General features: G+C 34.5%; 1 protein-coding gene across 1 annotated transcript in view; it reads right to left on the reverse strand.

Moving 5' to 3' along the window:
* Ccdc178 (coiled-coil domain containing 178) overlaps positions 1–22,214 on the reverse strand; it is a 265,422-nt gene extending 243,208 nt beyond the window's left edge. Inside the window, exons 1-6 of the mRNA XM_042675000.1 lie at positions 22,154–22,214; positions 15,203–15,342; positions 8,928–8,950; positions 7,014–7,096; positions 5,702–5,902; positions 4,151–4,371 (exon numbers count right to left, since the gene is read on the reverse strand). Coding sequence (XP_042530934.1) covers positions 4,151–4,371; positions 5,702–5,902; positions 7,014–7,096; positions 8,928–8,950; positions 15,203–15,342; positions 22,154–22,214 — 729 coding nt within the window. The remainder of the gene's footprint in view (positions 1–4,150; positions 4,372–5,701; positions 5,903–7,013; positions 7,097–8,927; positions 8,951–15,202; positions 15,343–22,153) is intronic.
* Positions 22,215–25,257: the final 3,043 nt, after the last annotated feature.

The following is a 25,257-nucleotide window of genomic DNA, read 5'->3' on the forward strand; positions in this document are numbered from 1 at the left end:
AGTGCTCTACCACTGAGCCACCTTCCCAGCCCCTGATTTTTTTTTTTTTTGGTGTCAGTCCTGGGTCTTGAAATCAGGGCTTGGACTCTGTCCCTGCGGTTCTTTTGCTTCAAGGCTGTCACACTACTTCTTGAGCCACAGCTCCATTTCTAGCTATTTTTTTCATAGTTTAATGGAGATGAGAGTCTCACTGACTTTCCTTCCCAATCTGGCATCAAACCATGATGCTCAGAGTTCCACCTCCTGAGTAGCTAAGATTCTAGGCATGAGCCACTGATGTCCAGCTCTCAAATGCATTCTTAAAAGTTCAAGGTAAGGACTTCATAAATATTGGTTGTCAAATTATTCTTCAGAAGAGCCCAACAGAATGTTAGTACAGAAGAACATTAAATGCCAAAATGCTTTTCAACATGTTTTCCTTTAAATTTATTTTTCAACTTGACCAAAAAAAATGTTTCCTCCACAAATTTTATAGTACAGGAAATATTTCATCTTAAAATGTCTCTCACAAAGAGGTAATGGTCTCTTTATTTTCCTCCCAGAATATATGATAGGTTGTAAAATTAATTATTATCTTTAAATAGATGTACAAAGGGGTTTCAATACAACTTGTCAGTCTGAGTACAACGTATCTTGATCAGAGTCACCCCCTCATCATTTACCCCTTCTATCTAACCTTACCCCACCCACTCCCTCAAGTTACCTAGTTCCATTTCCATCTATTTTAATTGATTGATAAAAATGAATTAGCCCACCATTCCTCTCTCCATATACCTTAAAAACCATATACCTCAAACAAAGCATGTGTCAGCTTCCTGGTTTTCATTCCATCTGTTTTAAACTTTCTGTTACTTCTTCAAAGAAGTTATACCATGGGAATCCACCCCTATCTATACTATGCTTTAAGGAGTTTGATTGAATATATATATATATATATATATATGTATATATATATATATATATATATATATATATATATGGCCCTATGTGTTTTCATGTATGTTTATAATTTACATTAAACTTCCATATAATTTAGAAAACATATATCCTTTGTCTTTCTGAGACTGACTTACTTCATTCAACATAATTTTTTCCAAGTCTATCCACCTCAACAAATAATATTCTTCCTGATGGATGAAAAAAATCACAATTTTCATAAAATGATAATATGTTAATATATTCCTACATATATTCATATATATGAATTCACATATTCATGTATATGAAATTTCTTGATCCATTCATCTATTGTTGGGTATGTTTCCATAATTTTGCTATGAGAATCGAGCAGCAATAGTCTCGATGGTGCAGGTATCAAAGTTATCTGATTTGTTTCTACATCACAGTTACTTGAAATGATGTTAACATTGCAATGATTAATACAAATGTTAGAAACTGTTGTGATATAGTTTATTATTATTACTTACAGGAAGTTTATTTGTATTTACCAGCTTTTGGCTCTTTTTAAAAATTTTTGTTCTGTGTCAAATGCTAGATTGTATTAATTTTTCAATTGTAAAGGTGATGTACAGAGGGGATATAGTTATATAAGTCAGATAATAAGTACATTTCTTTTGAACAGTGTCACCCTCTCCTTCATTTTCTCCCAGTTTTTCCCCTCCTGATCATCTTCCCTCTCAGGCTGTTTGTTGTTGTTGTTGTTTGCTTGTTGTTTTTTTTTTTTTAAGACAGGTACTCCACATACTTCAGGCTGGCCTCAAACTCTCCATCCTTCTTCACATCTCCCAAATTACTAAGTTTACATGTTTATACCCCTGAGATCTGGGTTTTTGCTTCCACACCCAAACATCTGGTGTTCATCATGAGATCTAGGGCCACTTGCCTCAACATAAAATATATGGAGGTAAATGATGGTGAAGGGCTGAAAGGTTTTATTACATGGCATGGGCAACAATAGGAACAAGCAAAGTGCACATTTCAGCCTAACTTCAGCCACCTTCAGCAAACAGACATGAGCTTAGATTAGGGGAGAAGGGGAAAGATAAGCATAATTGTTAAATAGTCCTTGTCACATAAAATCTTTAGATGTCTCTCTATGTATTTTAGCAAATTGTGCACAATTTGCAAAAGATGATGATATTGAAGCATCTCAGCCTCATTAAATTTTTTTCTTCTTTTCGATAGACTGAGTTTTTAAAACAATAATGAAATTATTTTTCTTTATAGGCTAGATTGAATCGCATTATTATACACCGTCAAATATAAGGTCTTTCATGAAGGATGAAAGTTTTTTTCATCATGGAATAGTTTCTGCTTATTGTTAAATTGTTATATGGTTAAACTGTATGTTAAACAGCAAATATTTATATCTATATCCAAACATATGTATGTCTATATATACATAAATATGTCTATGTATACACATATGTATTTCTATATATATTAAATATTGTTTTGCTCATTAATATGTTCTTATTTTATTTAAATGGTATTTTTATCTGTAAAAAGTTTTATAGAGGGTTACAATTCATCATGTAAGTTTCTTAGCACAATGTTCCTTGATTATTGTTCTCCCTAGCCCTCCCAACCCAACCCATTCCTTCTATTTTGCTAGCTTTATAGAATATACAGTGAATATTATGATTGAATTCTCTCCCTTTCTTCTCTTCATTCATCTACACCCTCACCATGATTCAAGTTACAGCTTCCTGGCACTCATTTCATTAGATTATGAGTTTTCTAAGGAATTGTACTATTTTAATTCCCCCCTGCATAAACCATACTTCAGTTAAAATGTTTGTGTACATGTGCAAATGGCTCTGTTTATGCTTACTTATATTTATAAATTACAACTAACTTGCAGCTATAAGAGAAAACATGTGCCCTTTGTTTCTATATTTGACCTTAAAATGTATCATTTTAGTTTTAAATGTACACTTTTGAAATTATTTAGTTGTCTATTAAAGTAAAACTCTATACAGTTGATATAATTAAAATTTTAAATTTGTTCTTTTTGTGACACATGTGCATACACTATTTTTCTCTAGTATAAGAGCATAGTAAATGTTAGTTAATCAGAAAAAACTCTTTCATTTATCTTCATCAATGATATATCATAAATATATTCTCCTTCAATTCAATTATAGCACTAAAAATGTCGGGCTATTTTGCCAGTCTTTAGGTGACTCATGACTATAATCCTAGCTACCCAGGAGACTAAAATCTAAGGATAACATTTCAAAGCCCCCTCAGGCAGAAAAGTCTGTGAGACTCTTCTCTCCAATTAGCCAGAAAAAGCCAGAAAGTGAAGATGTCCTTCAAGTGTTAGAACTCCAACACTAACAACAACAAGAACAACAAAGCAAAAATCCAAACAAGAACATGAAGCCTTGATTTTGTGTCCCAATATTCACACAAAAAATATGCGAGTGGGCTGGGAAGGTGGCTCAGTGGTAGAGCGCTTGCCTTGCATGCATGAGGCCCTGGGTTCGATTCCTCACACCACATAAGCAAAAACAAAAAAGCAGGAAGTGGCACTGTGGCTCAAGTGATAGAGCACTAGCCTTGAGCTGAAGAGCTGAGGGATAGCGCCCAGGCCCAGAGTTCAGGCCCCACGACCGGACCCCCCCCCCCCAGAAAAAATGTATGCCAGTTCTGGGTGCCGGTGACTCATGCCTATAATCCTCACTACTCAGGAGGCTGAGATCAGAGAAACCAGCCCAGGCAGGAAAGTCCTTGAGACTCTATCTCCAATAAAATACACAAGAGCCTGAAATGACACTGCGGTTCCAATGTCAGAGTGCTAGCTTTGAGCAAAAGAAACCCAGAGACAGCACCCAGTCCCTAAGTTCAATCCCAGAACTTGAAAAACATATGATATACATATGTGTATATATACATATGTATGCATATATATATATGCTAGGCTATTTCAGTCACAAAATTTGATTAATAGATTGATTAATTATATTAACTCTCATAGGTATAAAGGTATGCGAAATAGATATAGTTAAAATGACTACCACTAAATTATAAGGTGCATAGTTTAATAAATTGTCATCTTAACATAAATAGCAAGTCAATTTTGAGTAAAAATGAAAACTGGAAATATGTTCCTATATATGAAATATTGTGCATAACTAAATAAGAATAGGTAAAATACATATCCCTTATTCATTTACTCATTTACCTCATATTTTTTAATATATTGCTCCTTGAGAGCTTCATGTTCCTGCTCCTGCTTTGTTTTGAGAAGAAAAGAACCTTCAACCATTAGTTTAATATCTTCTTCAATCTTTGCATTAGCTTCTTCAAACCTATTCTTCCGTTTCCTAAGATATTCTGCTTGATGGCCTTTATCTTGAAGGTGCCATCGTAATTCCATAGTATCTTTCATATAGGCCTCATGTTCTAGATGGAGAAAGATAAGGACAAAATGAGATTTGGGTACCAAAAAAACAAGAAAGACATCTTCAAAAATAAACATAAGCCAGGTGCCAGTGGTTCATGTTTGTAATCCTAGCTACTCAGAAGCCTGAGATCTTAGGATCATGGTTCAAAGCCGGCCTGGGCAGAAAAGTTCATGAGACTCTTATCTCTAATAAACTAATCAGAAAAAGCCAGAAGTGATTCTGTGTACAGTGCCAGCCTTCAGTACAAAGAGTCTCTTTATTTCAGAGAAAATGGTTTTAACTTTTCATCCTTAGGTATAATGGTGTCTGTAGGCTTGTCATATACAGCCTTTATTATATTGAGGAATGTTCCATGGATTCCTAAAGCTTTCATCATAAAGAGGTGTTGGTCTTGTTGAATGCCTTTTCTGCATCTATTGAGATGATTATGTGGTTCTTGTCCTTGCTTCTACTGATGTGTTGAATTACATTACTGACTAGAGTATATTGAACCATCCCTGGAATGAATCCTATTTGATTACAATGTATATATTTTAAATTATTGAAATTGATTGGCCAGAATTTTATTGAGAAGTTTTGCATCAATGTTCATCAAAGAAATACATCTGTAGTTCTCTTTATATATACTGTTTATAATTCAGTTATGAATTATATATATATGTACACACACACACACACACATATAAAGCCAGATTAAACCCAAGGCCTCATGCATGCTAGGCAAGAGTTCTACCACTTGAGCATGCCTCCAACCTATCAGGAATGTTTTGATAGGTACAGAACTAAACATTCTTTACCATTACATTATAAATTTTACCTTAGATTCTTCACTCTGTGGTCTAAAAGACAACGTTTTCATTTTAAACATGTATTATTCTGTGTGACTCAGATAACTTTTTAAAGTTCTATTCCTGCTAGAATATCTTTTTACAGTAAATTTATTTCTAAATTCCCAGATGCCAGTTCTCAGCATGACACCTAAAACTCAATTTTCATATGGTTAAAAATGTGTCTAAATAATGCCAACTGTTAATTATTTTAAATTTCTAAATGTCTAATAACTAGAATTCTGTCTTCATCACAAGAAACATGTGCTATACATTTGAATGTCCCTGGGGTATCATGAATTCATGGTATTTACAATGACAGCAAACCCAGGTGTGCTCTGCAGAGTGGACAGAACATTACAATTAATGCCATCAGTCCAAAGTTTCCTGGTTTGTAAGAAAAATACAGTCTTTGAAATCATTCAGTTAATTGTTGTATTCAGAGCTATAGTTGATTGCCTGTGCTCTTCTAAAAAAGAAAATGGCAATATTGAAAATTACCTTTCTGCACAGCTAATGGAAGTTCTTGAATTTTCCAGATAGACCAAGAGTCAATTCTCATGCTAATCCTTTTCCTTCTTGACTTTTGTTGCTTTAAAGCTAGTTCTGCTAAGGCCCGGTCAGTTTCAAGACTTTGAATGAGTTTGATAATCTCTGACAGCAGTGTTTTCATTTTTTCCTTTAATTCTGGACATGTTATATCTTAAAATAGAAACACATATTCCCATGTTGGTTCCCATCCACGGGATAGGAAACCGTTGTTATTTGTTTTGTATTCTTTCAAATATGTTTTATATATTATATATTTTCATGTTTATAAATATACTTAAATTTACTTATAAATTTATATATGATTATAGTTATTATAATACAATTATAATGTTGATTATGGAATTTGGAGGCAGATTTTTAATCAAGGGGTTATAAGACAGAGACAGAGACAGAGAGAGAAAAGAAGGAAGGAAGGAAGGAAGGAAGGAAGGAAGGAAGAAAGGAAGGAAGGAAGGAAGGAAGGAAGGAGGGAAGGAAGGAAGGAAGGAAAGGAGGAAAGGAGGGAGGAAGGAAGGAAGGAAGGAAACAGGGAAGGAGGAATGGAGGGAGGGAGGAAGGAAGGAAAGGAGGAAAGGAGGGAGGAAGGAAGGAAGGAAACAGGGAAGGAGGAATGGAGGGAGGGAGGAAGAGAAGGGGAAAGATGGAGGGAGCAGGGAGGGAGGAAAGAAGGAGAGAATGGAAGAAAAGAAAGGAAGAAAGAAGGAAGGAAGGAAAGCAGGAAAGGAGGAAGGAAGGAAGGGAGGGAGGGAAAGAAATAAAGAGAAAGAAAGAAGAAAGAAAGAAAAAAGAAAAGAAAAAAGCAAGCAAGAGAAAGAAAGAAAGAGAGAAAAGAAAGAAAGAAAGAAAAGAAAAGAAAGAAAGAAAAAGAGAAGGGAGGGAGGGAGGGAGGAAGGGAGGGAGGGAAACAATTTCACTGGCCTCATCTGAATGCTCTATGATGATACAGGACTACTAGCTACCCAGCTGGACAGATAAAGGATAATGCACAGATGGTTACAAAAAGCTCCATTCAACAGCTCTGAAATACAGTTAGTAAGGATCATCATACAGAAAAACTTAGACTAGCATCTGGCACGTAATGGTCATTGTAAGTACTTGGGGGATAGATGCTTTAAATGATACAGAAGACTTATGTCTATTCAGTACTCAACAGAATTAAGACTCATAAGCATAATTACAGTGAAATTTAGAAAGAAATTAAATGAAAACTCAATATGCGATGACTATAATCACTTTAGCTAAGTACAAAGAACAAATTCACCTTTGTCTTTTGGTTTGCACACTTTCACTGGTGTGACAATAGTCAAATCTTCCTTCAGGTCTTTTCTGGAAGCAATTCTTTCCCTATATAATAAAAGAGACAATTTGCAAAGGAAAGGTGTAGTTAAGGTGATACTCTTTCATGGAATTTTAAATGTTAGCGTATCTGGTAATCCTACTACATAGGGACTAATATAGGAAACTTCTAATGGATATTTAAATATTTAGTGGGTATTAATTGTAAATAGGATTTGCATTTAGTGATAAAAGAATTGAAACTAAAAATGTGTTACCGAAGAAGCTGGTCAGTTTTGTGTAAAGAAATTGGTCTTGCTAAAAATGTTGCTATAAGAAAAAGAATTGAATTAGGAGGAGATATTCTTTAATTTCACTTTAACAATTTCTGGGAAATCAATATATATGACAAAGTATAAAAACTATCATGTCAGGCTTAAATTAACAAGCTTTTACAAAATGCCTGAACTAAAATGTTATTCACCTTCTAAAGTGTCTTTCTAAATGTACTATAAAATATTTCTCACCTACATTTCTAAACTAAGAAATTATTTTAAAAATTTTCACTGATAGAAGTTTAAAAAAATCAGACTTAATATAAAAATACTTTCAATTACAAATTAATTTTTATTCAATAATTATTACAACTTATTTAAGAGAGTGATTTACACACATAAAAATAATATAACGTAAGTCACATTTATCTATTCTCTTTAGCGATACAGTACTAGTATATTAACAAGCTGATGCTATTAAAATAGCATCAATTTTCTTTATTTTTCAATTAGTAGAAAAATTTCACATTCTCTTTTGTTACATGATATCACGTCAAACTTATTTTATAGCATTTCATCCTCTCCCCTACCAGTTTGCTCACATCTGGTCCTCTACCACTTCAGACACACACACACACACACACACACACACACACACACACACACATGCACACACCCTCCAGTACTTTGGGCTGGTTACATTGATGATAGTCTAGTGTATTTTTCTGCCTGGGCAGACTTCAAATGGTAGTTCTCCAAACCTCAACTTCCTGAGTATCTAGAATTACAGGCATGAGCCACTTGGCTCGTGGCTCAATTTCCTATTTCAAATAGTAACATATTATCCTTATTGTTTCACCATTTATGTGGAAAAGCCTATTTTCTGTGATTATCTTTCTTTTAGAATGTTAATTTTCATTTTTAACTATTTTTTAAAAATACAGTGTATTTTCTTATGTATTGAAAGCTTTGAAACCCCTTCCTCCATACCTCTGTTCTTCTAGTTCTGTTTGATGTGCCTAGTATGTTTATTTCAGTGATTATATCTGTTGTGATTTGACAAGTAAATGCCTTTACGTGCTTCCAGATCTATGATTGGTTCACTTCAAACAAAACAAAGGTAATTTTGTGTTAGCTACTCATGAGGTCATCAGACTGGTCAAAATTCTGATATACATTTCCCTGCTAAGGAGTTTGCTATTCTTCCTCTGACATTAACAATAAACATCGTAAACTTGGGATATTCTCTTCCAGGCCACCTTGGATAGGGATCTGAAAGCTGACTCGGAGGTAACATATGCTACAAGGCTTTTCCTATGCAGAACAGCAGCATATTTAAGTTTTCTTTTAGAATTCTATTTTCTACTACATTCCAGATTTCTGCAAACATTAATTCAAACTGATTTTATTTTGTTTTTTTTGCAACTTCTTAGTTGTTTCCTGTATGAATGGAGCCTTAGAGATCCTTATTCTATCACTTTCAATCCTGATTCTAATATTAAAAAGTGCTTTAATAGTTAATGTAAACAATCCTACTTTCAATTTCCTATTCTTTTTGAAATAAAATTGATCAATTAGAGATGGTCAAAAACCTCAGTATTAAAAGGAGCAAGAATATTACTTACCATTCTTCGAGAGAAGTTTCAAACTGACAAAACAAAAGATCTTGATAAGAATTAAATTTAAAGCATATGAAAAATACAATTGGTAAAATTCACTTAAGCTTAAACTCATTCACAAAACTATCAGTTTTCTATTTCACATACTCACTGTACTTTGGTCAAGTTTTATACCCTTCATTGATGCCCAAACTTGTACATATTCTTCAAACTGCCTTACTTACCTGTAATTATTACTCCTACTTGCTATTTTTTCAACTCTCATCTATTCATTTCTAAATCGTTCATTAAGAACCAATACAAATGCTGCTAATTCCCAAAGATTTGATAAACACAAAATTATATGGAAATTCACAAGCATTTAGTTTTCATCCTTTTCTTTGTCAGGCATTATGTCTTACAGATATGTTCTAAAAATCTCAGCGCTGTAATAAGCATAAATTTCCAAAAGCACAAGCACTATCTAGGCAATGTTATGGTTCTCATAAGTGCTCTGAACTTAGAGGCTAAATATATACAATTTTCTTTGTCAGAGGTGACTTAGTAGCTGCTGTTGTAAGCCAGACACAAAGAAACAGGTTGCATGGTTTCCCTTATTTGTTGTAACTAAAATGTACCTATAAATGCACAAATAAATACACTGGCTGGCAAAAGATAAAAAATATACTTGGACATGATAAATTATACAGGACTCTAGACATTCACACAGTGAGACCAAAGGAGGATATTAGGAGAGGCTCACAAGGGCTCAATAGCTATGAGCATATGATCATATAAAATGATGTTTATCGAAATGAACTTCAAGAAGTTGAAAATAATTTTTTTGTTAATTTGCCTTTTGTTTTGTTTTTCTCCTTTGTTGCTGTTTTTGTTTTCTGTAGCTTTTGTCTTTGTATGTAAGGACATCTACTGTGAGAAGGGTAAAAGGGGTGGGACAAAGGGTGAACAAATGCAGCGGTGACACTCATTAGACACTATGTTGAAAATGAACTTGTAGGAGGTTGTTGGGAAGGAAAACTTGGGAGAAAGCAAGGGAAGAGATGACACTTTTCAAAAGGAAATGTACTCATTACCTGATTTATATGACGGTAACCCTGCTGTACATTAACTTTACAATAACAATTTATTTTTTTTAAAGCTGTTGCTGTTGGGCCTATGAGTTAACTAAAAGTTGGGCACTCAGCTCTCCACTTTGGATCTGAGCAATTTCCTCTTGCAGTCCCTTTATGATCACCATAGGTTCCACGCAGAAAAGGATTCACCAATAAGCAACTGTGGCAAAAAGTGAAGTGACTGTGAGCTAGGCAATTCCTTTTTTGGGTAATATTGAAGAAAGCAGCCCAAATGTGCATAACATCCACTACCAGGGACAACCATGCCATACCTGTGACTGTTTTAATTCTGCTTAGCTTTCCCTCCTCCTAAGTTCAATTCATCTTTTGTAGCCCAGAGTCAATATCTGTATCCCCAAAGGTGGGTTCTGACTTTCCAAGGATGCCATGTAATAAATCTCTTTCCTATATCTTTCACCATTGCTCTTTATATAGCATGTAGTGGCAAGTGGCTAGACCTCTTGTGGGATCCCAAGAGTTTGGGCCAGGGGTCTAAAAACCCAGTTTCAGCTTCAATGCTATACCAACATCCGATTAAACACATACATACCAAAAAAGAGAACCATGGAATTATCAAATCCTTGGATATATATTTTAGAAACTACTTCCAAATTGCAGTATGAGAGCACTGAATTGATACTGAAAGCAAAGCAAAGCAAAGCAAAATACTATTTAAGGGAGACAAATGGACAAATTTTTTCAGGACAGGTTAATGCTTCTCTGTGGAGTTCCTAAGGAATGGCAGTGTGTGAGAATAAATAGGTGATAATCAAATAAACAATGGAAGGGCTATATAAATCTTATTTATGTTGCATCCCCAGAATGCAGGAATAAGTCTCTAATCATATTAGAGATATGTCTAAGATGTAGAAGTTGGTCAAGCATGGAAGTGTAACAAAGACTTAAACTGCTTTTGCTGAAAAGCACTGACAGCTATAAAACTAGCACACACAAAAAACTCACTTTGAATTGACATTTGCAGAAATTAGAAATCTAGTAAAAACAAACAAAACAAACGAGAGTGGCTAAAGGAAGATATATCAAATAAGTTGCTGCTTTGTATGATGTGAGAAACTTTTGTGAGACTTGGGACCACAATTTAACTATAAACAGTGGCCCTTTCCCCCCACTTTTATATCTCTTTATTTTTAAGGCATTTGCTGTGGAATACGAGGAGGGCATCTTTACAAGAAAGGCTAGAGAGAGAGGAACAGCAGAGCCACCTCTGGTCAGGCCACAGCCAGACAAAAGTGACTTCTTTATTGTTCTCTTTGGAAATGACAGTGATGACTACTTCTCTAGAACCTTGCCATAATAACCAACCAGGCCATATAATGATGAGGATTGCCTAATAATTATGCATATTCTCTTCTCCTTGCCCAAAGTCTGTTTTTATTTTAACCTAAAGTTTGTGTCTATACTCCAAAGCTTGATGTAGATGGACTGAATTGTTTTCTCTCTCTGCAGTGGCCCAGGCCATAGAATAAATCTCCTTTTTCTGCTCTTCTCCTTTACTTATCTCTTCATTTGGTATTGGGTCAAATGGCTGAACCTGATATGTGGAATTCCTGGGATATGGGTCTTGGAACAAAACTAGTTTCAGAAGTTATGGGCCTAGAGGAATCAAAGCAAAGCTTAAGTAACTAATAATATTTTACAACGGGCACAAACAGGTGGCAGGTGGGTAAACAAAAACAACAGAAATTCATCCCGGAATGAAATATTTTATGGTGGTACAAACTCAAATATAAGCTTATATAGAATGAAAAGATTCTCAACCTGATCTTTTCATTTCCTTTACCTTCAGCTGTAGTAGGTTATAAATTCAGAGTCTGGCTAAGATGGCACTCTACAGCTTTAGTAATACCTCCAGTCTTATTAACTGACTACTTTTGGAGATAGAGTCTAGTGAAAACTTTTCTACTTGGGCTGTCCTCAAATTTCAGTCTTATGGATCTTAGCCTCCTGAGTAGGTATGGAACAAGAGTTTGAAGCCCCTGCCCCAAACTCGAGGAGTTTTACTTATCAGGTCAGGCTACTTGGCCCTATATGCTTAGGAAAGAGATAAGGTGAAAAGAAAGAAAGAAAAGCAATCAATGACAGTTATGGGTAGGCAGCGCTTTACTACATCTTTCAGACATCTTTAGGGGTACAGACATTTTTCTTAGGTTAGATAGCAAGGAGTGAGGAGGGTCTGCAAAGGTCACAGGCATGTCTTAGTTGATTATTATCTCAGCCTCTCTCTCTCTAGAGGAGTTACAGCTTTACCATTGGAGCAGAACAGGAACTAGTTGGCAACAACTGTCAAATCTGATATTCATTTTTTAATTGCATTAAATAAAATACTTCATTTGTTAATAATTTTAAACCTAGAAGTTGCTACTTGATACACTTAACATTCCCATTAAGTCTGCTTTTTATTTTATACTTTCATTAGAAATTCTCACCAAACTATTATGTGTTTAAATATTATTTTTCTGAAGGAAGTTTTCATAAAACCTGCGAGCTTCAATACTGAAAACTAAGATAAAATTAATGTCATGGTAGAAATCCCCTCTCATATCTTAAACATGTGTAGAGATAGTATGTAAGTACTGAATACCATTTCTCTTAAAGAACACTCATATCCTTGAATTTACTTTCAGTTTAGAGCATGCCATAGCTCTACCATTCAAGTCAAAATCAATCTGGAAACATATACAACATTTATCAAACAACATGCCCAATTTAATTGGTTGAGGAACAATTTCACTTCCCATGTTGACAAACAAATCAACCTCATGCAAAACTTAAGAAATTAAATCCTGAATTTATTTATTGGCAAATAATTATGATTTGGAGGTAAGAAATGCGGGCAAATGAGAAGTTTTCTCAACGTGACTATGTGGCATCAGGGAAGAAGGATGTTCCAAGGAGAGAAAGGAAAAGCATCAGGCATCAAGAAAGTGGTGATGAGATACATTGGTCTATAAATGTTCAACTTATTTTGCCCTATTTGTACAGAGCTAATGCACTGTGTTTAATACGTAAGGTTTTATCTACATGGGTTTGATTAAAGAAACCAGTGAGGTCTTCTCTAAACAATGAAACAAGAGGCAAGACACATACTCAGTTAAAGAGCCTAGAAAACCACTGGCCTCACCTCTTGCAGATGTGTAAACTTCAAGGGGCATGGCACAAATCTGAGGCAACGCTGTAGAGGAAGAGGGTGCCAGCTTTTGGGAAAGCTATGGCATAGTTATAGGTAAGTTTTGCTTGGTTTCATTTGGCTCCAGATGTTTAAGGAAGTTTTCTTTTAGGCTGAACATTCAGATACTATAGCAAAAACCTCAATGGCTATACATGAGGGAACTGGGGGTTCCACTTGGAACTGAATCTGAATGCCAGTTCAGGTGATTACTAGCTGAGTGATTTAATGACTTGACATTTCTTGTAAATAAAGGTAAAGTTGCACTCATATAAAGACAATATAAAAATAGATTATTGAATGCCTTCAAAATAGCAAATGTTTGGAACATCGTAGCTGCTTTTTTAGGTGACTAGGATGCATTTGGTATATCTGGAAAAGAAAACTATGACTTCAATCCTCACTAAATTTTAATTCAACGAGTATCTATTGAGTACCTACGGTGTACATGGCAATGAGCTGTGGACTAGATGTAACACTAAACCAGTCAGCCCCAGTACTGGTCTTTGAGCTTCCTATTTATTCATTTGGCCCACTATATATTTCTATAAGAGAGGCTCTTTTCAGCTTTTCTGAAGACAAGGCGTAAGATCATTTGTAAATTATTTTATCTCAGTGAATCTTTTAGCTGCCCATTATTCGAGATATTTAGCAGTTGCTCAACCAGTAGGAGCCCCTGGTAGGACTGCTGGAGGATATAGGCTATGATAATAGAATGTGCTCATAAGGCCCACTCCAGCCTGTGGCTTTGAATTATGTTAAGTCACTATTCCCTATATATCAATTAAGTACAGCAAGGCATTCAATCATAATCTTAGGAAGTCTAGGAGAAAAAAATATAGTAACTTCTGTCATGATTTCAACTAATAGCAGCTGTCATAAAGGTTTACTAAAAGAGCTATGACTTCTTTCATTTTTTAGCAACATGGGTAATTGTTAACTAGACTAGGTAAGATATGTACATCATATTTCATTAATAAAGGTTCATTCTTTTCTGTTTCCTTAGAGTACTCTTCAAAATCCAGGAGCCTAACAGTCCTATCAACTGAAAAGTATTTTCCAAAGGACTATTATGATTTGGGACAGCAATAGATGGGATAACAATAAGTAATACTGTGAAAATAATAATGGTTAAGACACCTTGAGGACATTGGATATGCTGGCGTTTATTCTCACACACTTCTTTATCTCTCTATTGCCATCTAAAATCATACAATAGTCCATGATCTTAAGGGTTATATTGAAGCAGCTCTCAAAAGAGGCACCAATAATAAGTGGCCCTTAGGAAGTTCTCTGAGACAGACCCAGTAGCCATGCTAAAGGAGAAGAAAAATCACAAGTCCTTGCATAAACTCATCCGCCAGGCAGCCTAACTATTCATTGTTTAGAAATATCATCTTCATGAAAGATAGGGTAAAGTTTGTTTTCTTATATCATTCCTAAGCCATCTTTTGAAATTATTGGCAAAAGTATTTTCAAGACTGAATTCCCTTCATGACAATGAAGGAAAATACTGACATGTTAAAAACAAATGAACATAAAAACAGAGTGTGATGATAATGGTGATATTCTCCTTCAATGGACCTGTTAAGTATTTATTTAGAGCATAATAACTCATTAACAGTCAAACTGTCCTTATATGTACCAATTTACTTAGCTAATCATTTAATTAGGGTTGTGTCCCCAATAGGATGTAAATTCTATTTATTAGACAAGTTGGCTTATGGAAATTACTAGCTAGCATTATTGTCTCTGGAAAAGAACAAACAGATAGGGAGAACGTCCACTTAATAAGGTCATTTCACCCTTTTGGCATGAGACTGTCAAAAATGTCTAGTTTAGCAAATTATACATTTGAAGGAAAACTGAAAACTCTACTAGTTATCAAAGAATTCAGAATAATTCCCCAGGATTGTTAAACAAGACATCACTTGGCTGTAGAGAATTTACAAAACTGTTCACATTTTTCAATAGGCCCTTACTTGTTTCAAATAATTCTGTATTTTTGACTCCACTTCTTCAATGTGTGAAATCGTTTTGGTGACACATGGTGCTGGTATGTTCACTTGAGAGCAGCTGTGGCGGCGACTGGGGTAGCCAAAGAAGATGCCTTTGTTCACCTCTGAAGGTACAATAGACCGAGAAAGTATCAGCATTTACGTACAGAGCAATATACCTTGATGATTTTAATATGTGAAAAGAAATATTCTGCTTTATTAGTATGAATAGTCTTAAATTTCTTTGATCAATAGGTCATAAAATTACAGAATACTAACTACTTAGCAGACTGAGATGAGGACCGCAGTTTGAAGCCAGCTGAGCAGGAAAGACTCTTCTCTCCAATTAACCACCGAAAAGCCAGAAGTGGAGCTGTGGTTCAAGTGGTAGAGTACTAAGCTTGAGCAAAAAAAGCTAAGGGACAGTACCCAGGTCCTGAGTTCAAGATTCTAATTCCAGCACACACACACACACACACACACATACACACAAATTCTAGAGTAAAATTTCAAAAAAGCTAAAAACCTAAAATAAACATTGAAGATGACTTAATAATATACCAAATAAAATTGAACTCAGAAAACCCAAATAAAGCATTCAAAAAGATTTCAAAATTCAACATGTTTCCTAGGATTATGAATGAACACTGAAAAAAGAACATTTTTTTTAAAGTGACAGGCAGTATTTAATTCATTTTTAAGGTAAATCTTTAATCCTAAAAAAAGTGATTCCAAAGCATATTTTAAATATGTCCTTCAAAGAGATCACACATAGTCCAGTATAAATAGCATTCAACCACTCATGCATTGAAAAAGTTCTTCCTTCAATCCAGAATGAGTTTCTCCTGCTGAAAAAAAATAAAATAAATAAAGGCAAGTAAGTCTCCTTCATCCTCATAATAACCTCATTTTCTATCTTCCATTTCTGAAAATTGGAGTCTCATGCGAAGCGTGATTGATGTTCTCACTACAGCATTCAAGCTACATTCATCATAAAATCCACTCAGTCCGATGTGCCTCAGTGACTCTAATCCTGGCATGTCCTGAATTGGTTGAAGGTTGCAGAAGCAGAGCAAAGTTGTTCATGAAACTCCACCAAAGTGCTTACTCTCAATCCTTTTGACTCCCAAGACTCTACAGGGCTGGATCATAATGGCAATCACTGATCTTAAATGGGAGACACAAAATATCTCAGTGTGTCAATGAAAACAACATAGTTTCCTCATTTCATTTGACCTCAGAGTACAGAGAAATGACTTTCTTCTTGTTTCAATGTTAGGCCACGGAGACAAGAAGCATCCTCAAGATCATTTCAATTGCATTCTTTTACATGCCTTTTAAATGTTATCTTATAGAAAGTATCCTCCTCCACAGCTACAGTCTTTATGAAAATAAGATATGTGTATCATTTATGAATAAAAGTTCATTCTACCAAATATTCTTTGGTTATATAAGTATACCATTAACCAACAATTTCATGACTCGTATTGATTTTTATTTTCTTGATTAATACGAGTCAGAAGTAGGCTAAGCTAAGTACGTCGTCTTCACTCACTCCCCTCCATCTTTCCTTCCTTCCTTCCTTCCTTCCTTCCTTCCTTCCTTCCTTCCTTCCTTCCTTCCTTCCTTCCTTCCTTTCTTCCTTTCTTCCTTCCTTCCTTTTTTTTCCCTCCCTCCCTCATTCCTTTATTCTTTCCCTTTTTTCCCCTGAAACTAGGGCTTGAACTCAGGACGTCAAGCTTTCACTCGGCTTTTTTGCTCAAGGTTTTCTTTCATTCTACCACTTGAGATGCAGCTCCATTTCTCACTTGTTGCTGACAAATCAGAGATAAGAGTCTCGTGGACTTTTCTGCCCAGGATGCACCCTCATATTTCAGCATTCTGAGTAAGCTAAGGTTATAGGCACGAACCACCAACACCTGGCTGCTTTGTTTTGTTTTCTTTCCTTCCTTTTTTGTCTTTTCCTTCTTTTTGGGGCGGGGGGGGGGGGGTGGTGTGGAGCTCTTGCTATGTGGACCACGCTGGCTTTGAACTTACTATGTAGCTCAAAGTTAAGCACATTTGATGTTATGTTTTTACATAACTCTCATGACAATCTTAGGAAATGAGATTTATAGATGAAGAAATCAAGTCTTAGGTAAGTCATATAATGTTCATGTCCACAGAGCTCTTTTGTGGGAGAGCTAAATTTATATTCTATTTCCCCAGTTATGAAGTGTAATCTTTACTATGAAGATTGTTTTACTATTTTTAAAGAACAGAAGTATAAAGAGAAGCTGTCTTAAAATATATTACATAATACTCCCCTGCTGCTTATTTTTGAATATTTGATAAAACAGTATCACTACTGATATTCAAATGTGTTTTAGTTTGCATTGATCATATCCTAAAATCAGATATTTGTTAAGAATATATCAGGTGTGATGTATTCTACCTTTCCTCTTTAATTCACTCACATTTTTTAAATCAATAATAGTCAAAAGGACCAAAGAACAAGCTAGTTAAAAAAAATTACAAATTGATCTCTCATTCAAACATGTTGAAAGAACTTTCCCACAGGCAAGGTTTTAAGAAGGTTTCAATGCACATTTCACAAACAGGCAGATACTGTTATAATCCAAATATTTATTTTGCTTCATTAAAATGTAGGGGAAACCAAATGTAGCATAGTATTGACTCATTTTATCTTTTTCTTGACTATAATTTCAGCCTTATTCTGTGAATAATTGATTTCCATAGCACCACTATGGTTTAGGATTAAGATTTTATGAATAGCCAAGTAGGAGGAACAAAATAATATGAAATTAAAAGTGCACAAAAATCTATTCTGACATGACATAGTAAATAGGACAAGACAGAACAAGATTTTCTGAGTTGTTACTGCTGTTTGTATTCTAGTGCAAGCACAGCATAACTTAAAGTTTTAATTTCTTTTCCAGTTTTCACAGATTTAAGGTGTCAGTATGGTATCACAAGGTCACTGCACTATATGTCCATGATTTTTTGTTGTTTTTAACTGATAAACAGCTATGTATCTTTAATGAACACTTATTAAGTGTTTAGAAATCACATTTCCCAGCTGATAAATGAATGGGTTGGTAAGATGTTGTATAAGATATTTTTGATGTAATGAATTGTTTTATTTGAACATAGATTTATGAAGCTCCTTATGATGTGCCCTGTGCACAAATGGTCAGAGGTTTTGAGAATTAAGCTTAGGCAGTAATTTCACTGTCCTTCAATATGTCCTTGAGTCCAGCTTCCTGTCTGAGAATCACTGAACAAAAACTGAGATCCTCCTGGCTCTAAGCCAGAGATGAGTTTTTGTTGAGACTGAAACATGAAACTTCCTTTTGAGAAAATAACATGGCACAGTTGATTATACGAGATAATGAAACAGAAATATAGTTTATAAATTTAACTCACTTTGCTCAATGAATTTCTTGTATAATTCATTCACTGAGTCCCAGTAATTTAACATCTTATCACTACTTTTCTTCCCTTCATAATGTATATTGTTTTTGTACACATCACACCATTTATTTTATTATTCTTCACCATGGTGTTCTTAGAAACAATATGTTTCATAAAGTTGTGCCTTTTGGGAACCGTGATTTTCTTTCAAATTGAAAAATAGTGGTCTTGGTTCTAGAAATAATGTATTCTCCATTCGAAGCCTCTGTTGTGATGCACAGAACGTATTTTGTTTGTTTGTTTTTTTTAATGGAAACAAAGATCACTTCATTTTAATAGGGGATAGATTAAATCTCTCTCAGTGCTCTTGGAATAATTGTATTTTCACCTAATCTTACATTGTTGAGGTCAGTTATCACTGAACATTCAGAACAATATGAACAAAAACTAAAGAGGACTAACTCTCTACCCCTGTCTCTTGTAGACAGTAATGGCCATACTGCTTAATAAGATTTATGAATGAAGTTTCCATAAAGTGGGGAGAATACATGCCAGAAAACATGAGGAGAGAAACTGAGGAAATTATTCATAAAACTTTCCATCTCTACACATAGTTGCCCTCTTTAATGTCTGTAAACCGTCAATGGAAAATAAACAGGGGATCGGATCAGTGCAAAACAGCACTGAGTGGTGGAAACATCTGGAATCCTCAGAGCAGGAACTAAAGAAAACAAAGAAGAGAAAGGAAGGGTCCAAAAACCAAGATGGAGTATAATCTGATGTGAGATTTTAAAAAATTTCTGAGAAATGACTTGTATCTAGAAAATGTAGAGAAAACATATGACTTACTATTCAAAATATGGGCATAGGCATGAACTCTCCATATATGACAATGTACAAATGCAAATGAAACGTCTCTAGTCATCACTAACCATGAAAAAAATGTAAATTCAATCAACAGTACAATAACACTTCCTACCCTCTATAAGATCTACAATTTGGGAGACTGTCAGGCTACATATTAGTGAGGGTGGAAAATAGATGGGACTGATGCAGACTTTTTGGAAAATGGGGTGATAGCTTCTTATAAAAGTTATATACACACTTAGCAGGGCTGAACATTCCAATTCTATGCATTTATCCATAATAAGAAAAATATATCCATAAAGACTGTTCATAATAGTTCTACTCATAATAGTTCCAAATCACAAAACCCAAGATTTCTGCTAATGGCTAAATAGAAAAGGAAATGGCAGAATATTCATACAAGGAAATTCTAGTGTGCAATAAAAAATGAGCAAAGTTCTGACATAGGCAACATCAATACAGCTCATAGACATCTCCTAATTCTTCAAAAGAAATTAAACACAAAAATGCAAATGAAGTAATTATATTTTTTATTTTCTTTGTGTGTGCTGATTCCAGGGCTTGAACTACAGGCCTGCGTACTGTCCCTGAGCTTTTTTACTCAGAGCAATGGCTCTCCCACAGCTCCACATCTGGCTCTTTGGTAGTTCATTGGAGCCAAGAGACGTATAGACTTTTGTGCCCACCTGGGTGGGCACCAAAAGCCTCAAATCTCAAGTTTCTGAGTAGCTAAGATTACAGACATGAACCACCAGAATCAGAAAATCTCAGTTCTCAGATCTCAGTTCCTGAGTATCTAGGATTACGGACATGAGCCACCAGAATCAGAAAATCATATTTATTTTAAACTTTAGCCCTTTGAGCTTTAGTTTGTTTTTCAGACAGGTCTTGAACTTTTGCTTGGGCTAGTCTTAGACTGTTATCCTCTTACCCCCACCTCCTGAATATCTTGGGCCACAGGGGTGCATTGCCATTTCTTTCCTTTTTTTTTGAGATAGAGTTTCGATCATTTTTTTACAGGACTGATCTGAAGGGTCAGGATCTTATCTCTGCCTACCAAGTAACAGGGATTGTAAGTTTGATCCACCTTGCCAACATCCTGCTTCTCATTCTGTTCCTGCTATAAAAGTCTGAAATAGTTATATCATCTTCGAAGTTTCCATTTTTCATTCAAGTCTCAATCTACATTCCCCATAGAGACTAGGAAGGCAACAAACCTTATTTCTTTTGTAATATTTACCTATTGATCTTAAAAAGCCTATTGATTGCCTTTTATTATTTCTCTTTCTCTTTCATATCTATTGATCCTTCATAGATTAGGTCCTCTCACTACAAGTTGGAACTGTTTCCATATATCATCTTGTAGTCAAATAATTCTGCATATACACTCAGAGTTTGTGAGCCAAGGATTTAATCCTATAACATTGCTACATAAATATATTTAGGGCTAGAGCTAGGAAATACAAAAATAAGGTTTACACTTTTGATCACAAAATTCAAGATATTATTTGAAGATTTGTTAACCAAGTCTGCTCATTTCTGAAACCCTCATGTGCCTTCCCCCAAGCAGTGTATCCTTTTCTTGTTCTGTTACTTTTCCTACTCTTTGCACAAATCAAGACCTCACTTTCCTTTCACATATAAATTCATGCTTTAAGATTCAGTTAAAACCTCTTTTCACCCATTAACCCTTTTCTTTATGCCTGGAGGCTATACAAATGGATCTTCCTTAAACCACTGAACATATTTCTTGTCTGAGGTATTTATTTGGCAAGGTATTTATTTATTTGTCTTTCTGACTGTCATCTATCTAACCATTATTTTCTGTTAAACTATAAATTGTGATACATTTTTTAATTTGTCCTGCAAGATTATATACTTTTTCAGTACCTCTGTACTATAAAATAGCACATGGCTATCAGTGTCATGAATATTAATTGGTTCATAAATCATTCATTTGATATTTTAAAAACCTGGCCAAAACTAATTATGACCAGTATCTAACCACAGGCAATAAACTTTTAACCTAAAATCATAAAGTCCTATTCAAGCTTTCTCTTCACAGAAATATATGGTAATGTTAACATATTCCAATTTATTCTAATAAACTAAAATTCCCAAGTACAAAATTTTCACAATCATAATTCATATTTTTCATAGAGTGTTCCAATAGATTGAACTGAGAAAAACTAACTGTGAATTCCTATAGATTAAATGTATGCATTTCTTGATTTTTTTCCCACCTACAAAGTTAAAAACACTTGCAGAAATGGTGTTTTAAAGAGTCTCATTAAAGAATTTGGATTATATAACTCCAATAAATTTTCTTTTAGTCCTTTGTTCTCCTAAGAGAAATCTGTGCAGTGAACTAGAAATGTGTGGTAGCCAGTTCCTGTCAGTCCTGACATGGAAATCTAAAAATATATTTTTAAAAATTCATTTATTTCTGTAATTATATAACAAATGTAGCAAACACCAAAATGGTTATGAACAACACATCACTGATAAAATATTATAGCACATTCTTAACATTATGTGTCATGTTTATTTTTATAATATATAGGATTTATTTCTTATTAAAATATTGACATAAGAGACTTGTGACTATAAACATAGTTTTGTTAGTTTACTACGTGATGCAAATTTAGTTCTTACCTTCAGTATTGGTCGTTTTAGTTTCAAGATTTTTAATTTTCGGGGTGGTACTAAGTAACATCCATCCATATTCTTAATAAAGAGAAAACACAAATACTTGAGTGTGCAGTTAAAACAGCCTTTTATACATAACCGACAGTGTGTATAACTAAATTCTATAGAAAACATTCAGCTCTTGTCACTTAATTAGTTGTAGTTAATAGTGAAAACTATTTTTGTGTGTATATCAATATATAAATACCTAAATATACATAAACACATAAGTAAATATAAAAATATATTATTAATATCGTATTAGGAAAATACATTGTGAGTCTGAACACAAAGATGAATTTAAAGAAGTAATATTGAGACCGAATTTAAGTTACTTTTATGATATATAACTCAAAATAAGCAAAGGAGGCACGGAAGGCAAAGAATTGAAGAAACTATACACACACACACACACATTCACACACATACATATGAATTCCTCACAAATAAGGTTCAAAAGGCTTACTTCATTGTTGGTGGGAATGTAAACTTGTTCAACCACTTTGGAAAGCAGTATGGAGGTTCCTCAAAAGACTTCACATAGAACTCCCCTATGACCCAGCAATCCCACTTTTGGGCATTTACCCTAATGTTTACAAACAAGACCACACTAAAGCTACCAGCACAACTATGTTTATTGCAGCATTATTTACCATAGCTAAGATATGGAACCAACCCAGATGCCCCTCAGTAGATGAATGGATCAAGAAAATGTGGTATATATACACAATGGAATTCTATGCCTCCATCAGAAAGAATGACATTTCCCCATTTGTTAGGAAATGGAAAGGCTTGGAAAAAATTATATTAAGTGAAGTAAGCCAGGCCCAAAGAAACATAGGTCCCATGGTTTCCCTTATTTGCAGTATCTAGTATAGGTATGAGTCAAGCGGAAAAGGTCAGATAATGTGATGTTAGGAAAACGAACCCTTAAATATGTATTTTAATGTTTTTGTTTCTTTCATGTATGTGTTTCTAACGCATTTATAAGATTATTTCTTTGTTGCTTTGTATGTCCCTCCCCCACAGTGTAACCCCCGCTTTCACTATATTTGATGTCAGTATAACATGTGGAGGAGATGGGGACAAACAAGTCGTTTAAGGATTCAGGTGGACCTGTTGCAACAATGAGAAGTACAAAATGTCATGTCAAAACCAGCTTTACAATGTCGGTGTGGGGGGGGAGGGGGGGTATGATTGGGTGGGGGTGAGGGGGGAGGCTGGGAAGGGAGGTGAAGGGTAAACAAAGGAGGAGGCTGCAATGCTTGGTAAGAAATGTATGCATTATCCTGCCCATGTAATTGTAACCCCTCTGTACAGTATGTTCTCAAATAAAATAAAATAAAATTAAAAAAAAAAAACAAATAAGGTTCAAAAGGTAAGAGGAGTTTTAGGAGAAATTTTATGAAGACAATCTACAGTAACAACAGAATTTTTTAAAACAAATGTAAAGTAGCTTTTGAATTAATCATGTCCAGGTGTAATTATTTGCCTTTATTATTCATTGGGTTTACTTGTAGATTTATAGGCATATTTTAATTATTACAAATGAGGGGTTAGGAGAGGATTACAAAGGCTCAATATCTATGTGCAGATGATCTTATAACATGATACTTATTGAAATGAACTTCAAGAAATGGAAGCAAGAGGGCTTTTTACTTTACTGTTTGCAGCTCCTCTCTCTTTTTCTCTCTCTCATTTTTATTTGTTTTATTCCCTTTGTGGCTCTTTTATATTTCTGTACCTTTGTCTTGTTTAAGTAATTTGGGGAGCGGAAAGGGAAGCACAGAAATGGCGGGACAAAGAGTGCACTAATTCCACCGTGAAACCCACTAGACACTATATTGGAAATGAACTGTACAATTTGGGGGGAAGGGGAAAAACTGGGAGAGAATGAGGGAGGGGGTGACATTATTAAAAAGGAAATGTACTCATTACCTGACTTGTGTAACTGTAACCCCTTTGTACATCACCTTTACAGTAAAAATTTTAAAATGTAAATATATATATAAAAGCTACATTATTTACATACTTTCCTATATAATTAGACATATTATATATTGTATATTATATAAATGTAGAAATTAGATAATATATAGGAATTATATACAAAGTATGTATTATATAGCATATATTTCTATATAGGTTATATTCAAAATATATTATACATGTATGTATACACATACACACACACACACATATATGTAGTGGTTCTGAGGATTGGTTTTTTTTTTTAATTTAATTTAATTTTATTTGTGAACATACTGTACAGAGGGGTTACAATTACATGGGCAGGATAATGCATACATTTCTTACCAAGCATTGCAGCCTCCTCCTTTGTTTCCCCTTCACCTCCCTGAGGATTGGTTTTAAGGATTTGTGCTTGCTAGCCAGCTGCTCTACCATTTGAGCTATGCCTCCAATGTCACCAAATGACAAATGTAACTGAATAATTTTTCATCATTTAAAATTAATAAAAATGAAAATATAAGAGCTTTTAGATCTGTTCAAAAATGGTATAAGATGCAAAATGTAAATGTTTAAATACAGATAAATAATAATACTTAAAATCTTGTTTGAAAACATTAAGGATAAACACAAGAAAGGAATAATTTATAAAAATGTAAATATGTACTTCTCAAACACCACAGACACATCTGGGTTATTCATAAACATTATCATGAGATAGTAAGTGATATTGGAGTCAAATGCCTACTTTATGAACTGGTAAATGTTTTACATTGTGATGATAGCTTCGCTGTCCTCCCTTGGTTTCCTACTTTACTGTCTCTGCTAATAACATGGTTCTCATATTTTCCAGTTTATTATTCCATTGGAGCTTTATTTTTATTCAAACTTTCAGTAGACCTTCCTGAAATATGCTGAAGGCTTGAAGGCCACCAGACTTAGTAGGCAAAGAAATCAAAAATACTCCAAGCAATATTGCGTAAAAGAAAATTTTCAATGATTTAAAATTCTAAAGCAAGTAGTACCAAGGAAATTTAGCAACCAGCACTCCCCCACCCCCATCCCTGCTATGGCTAATAACTCAGTGCAAGGATTCTGGAAAC

The sequence above is a fragment of the Dipodomys spectabilis genome, unplaced genomic scaffold, assembly GCF_019054845.1.
Source record: "Dipodomys spectabilis isolate Male_0828 unplaced genomic scaffold, ASM1905484v1 ptg000024l, whole genome shotgun sequence".
Classification (NCBI taxonomy): domain Eukaryota; kingdom Metazoa; phylum Chordata; class Mammalia; order Rodentia; family Heteromyidae; genus Dipodomys; species Dipodomys spectabilis.